At 58.9% G+C, this 1,947-nt stretch overlaps 1 protein-coding gene across 1 annotated transcript in view; it reads left to right on the forward strand.

Annotated features, from left to right (window-relative positions):
* The window catches only part of DLX3 (distal-less homeobox 3), a gene marked incomplete at its 5' end in the record, with an annotated part of 3,000 nt that extends 2,025 nt beyond the window's left edge, over positions 1-975 (forward strand). The window contains 2 exons of the mRNA XM_010004161.1: positions 121-163; positions 634-975. Coding sequence (XP_010002463.1) covers positions 121-163; positions 634-975 — 385 coding nt within the window. The remainder of the gene's footprint in view (positions 1-120; positions 164-633) is intronic.
* Positions 976-1,947: the final 972 nt, after the last annotated feature.

The raw sequence follows: 1,947 nt of genomic DNA on the forward strand, positions 1-1,947 counted from the left end.
GGTGGCGCCCGACGCCGGGTGGGACACACGGTGGGGGACAGGCTGCCCCGGGACCCCCGTGTCCCCAACGCACAGGGTGTCTGGGGTCCCCGCGACACCCGTGTCGTGGTGTCCTCCCAGCACGCGTGGTGTGTCCTGGTTCCCTGGGACACTCACACCCCGGGTGCCTTCCCTGCCTTGTCCCTCCCCACATGGCTCTGTGTGTCTGGGCTCCCTGTGACACCCGTGGCCCTTGGCTCTTCCCACGTGACACTGCGTGTCTGGAGTCCCTCTGACACCCGTGGCCCTTCACGCCACATCGTGTGTCTGGGGTCTCCATAACACCCGTGGCCCTTGTCCCTTCCCACGTGGCATTTGTGTGTCTGGGCTCCCTGTGACACCCGTGTCCCCCCCCCCCCCTTCATTTTGTGCCTGAGGTCCCCGTGACACCCGTGTCCCTCCTGTGTCAGGAGTCCCCACACCACCCCTGTCCCAGGTGCCTCCCCCCTTGTCCCCACCTCCCCCCCCTCCCAGTCCCCTCCCCCCCTTGTCCCCACCTCACCCCCATCCCAGTCCCCTCCCCACGACCCCGGAACGCCCCGTTCAACCGGCTGGGCGGCAGGTTGGAACTGACCCTTCTCCCTCCCTTTCCAGGTGAAGATCTGGTTCCAGAACCGCCGCTCCAAGTTCAAGAAGCTCTACAAGAACGGCGAGGTCCCTCTGGAACACAGTCCCAACAACAGCGACTCCATGGCTTGCAATTCCCCCCCTTCCCCGGCCGTCTGGGACAGTAACTCTCACGGCAGCACACCGGGCCGGACCCCGCTCCCGCAGCCGCTTCCTTACAATTCTTCCCCCGGATTTTTGGAGGAGCACAACCCCTGGTATCACCCCCAGACCCTCAGCGGACCCCACGGACCCCACCAACCCCCACCGGCCACCACGATGCATCACACCTCCCCGGGGCCGCCCCCCAACCCCGGCGCCGTCTATTAACAGCCCGGAGCCAGGACAGGAACCAGAGACAGTGGCAGAATTTCTTTGCCTCCTTTTTTTCCCCTCCTCCTTTTTGTGTTTTTTTCTTCTTTTTTTTTTTTTTCTTTTCCCTTTTTTCCTTCTTTTTTAAAAACCAAAACAACACCAAGGACACCCCTGTAGATGCACCCCTAGATATCCACTTATATATCCTACCCCCTCCCAGCTCATCTCAGGAACAAGAGGACTGCAAAGGGTTAAACTCGTTAGCTCCCAGCCCCGGCAAGGGGGGGGGAAAAAAGTGGCAAATTCTTACAATTTTAATTTTATTATTATTTTTTGTCTTTTTTTCCACCATCCCCCCCCATAAAAAACCAGCCCCGAGGAGCCACGTCCCACCTGGGGGGGGCATTTTGCTGGAGTTTTGCTTCTTGGGGCCACCCCCGCCTTAGGGGGGGCTGCCCAGCTAATGCAGCCCCCACCCCAAGGTGGGCACCCATGAGGGGCACCCACACCCCACTAGGGATGGATCCAGTGGGGACCAGGACACGGGGTCACTGGTGGGTGGCGATGCCGAAGGAGCCGGGTGCTCTTTGCCAGCGTGGCACCCCAAAACCCAGGAACTGGGTGTCTGGGACACCCCCACAGGAACAAACCGGGACAACCCCACTGGAGCAAACTGGGACAACCCCACTGGAGCAAACTGGGCCAAGCCACAGGAACAAAACAGCCTCCCAACCCGGGTGCAGCTCCACGGGACGACGCTCGGGACGGAACCGAAAGGTGGTTCTTTAAAAAGCCCCCAAATATCCGTGGGGGGGGGAGAAAACAAATGAACATTTTAATATTTAAACTCTTCAGAAATGGCTTAAGTTATTTTTTAAAGAGAAAAACCAATCGTGCTGATGTGTTTTCTAACAGTGCCTCCATCTCCCAGTCCCAGCCTGGCTTTTTAAAAATCAACAACAGGTTGGAAAGAAAAGTTGGGGGGGG

Source organism: Chaetura pelagica, unplaced genomic scaffold (assembly GCF_000747805.2).
Source record: "Chaetura pelagica isolate M959 unplaced genomic scaffold, ChaPel_1.0 scaffold818, whole genome shotgun sequence".
Taxonomy (NCBI): Eukaryota; Metazoa; Chordata; class Aves; order Apodiformes; family Apodidae; genus Chaetura; species Chaetura pelagica.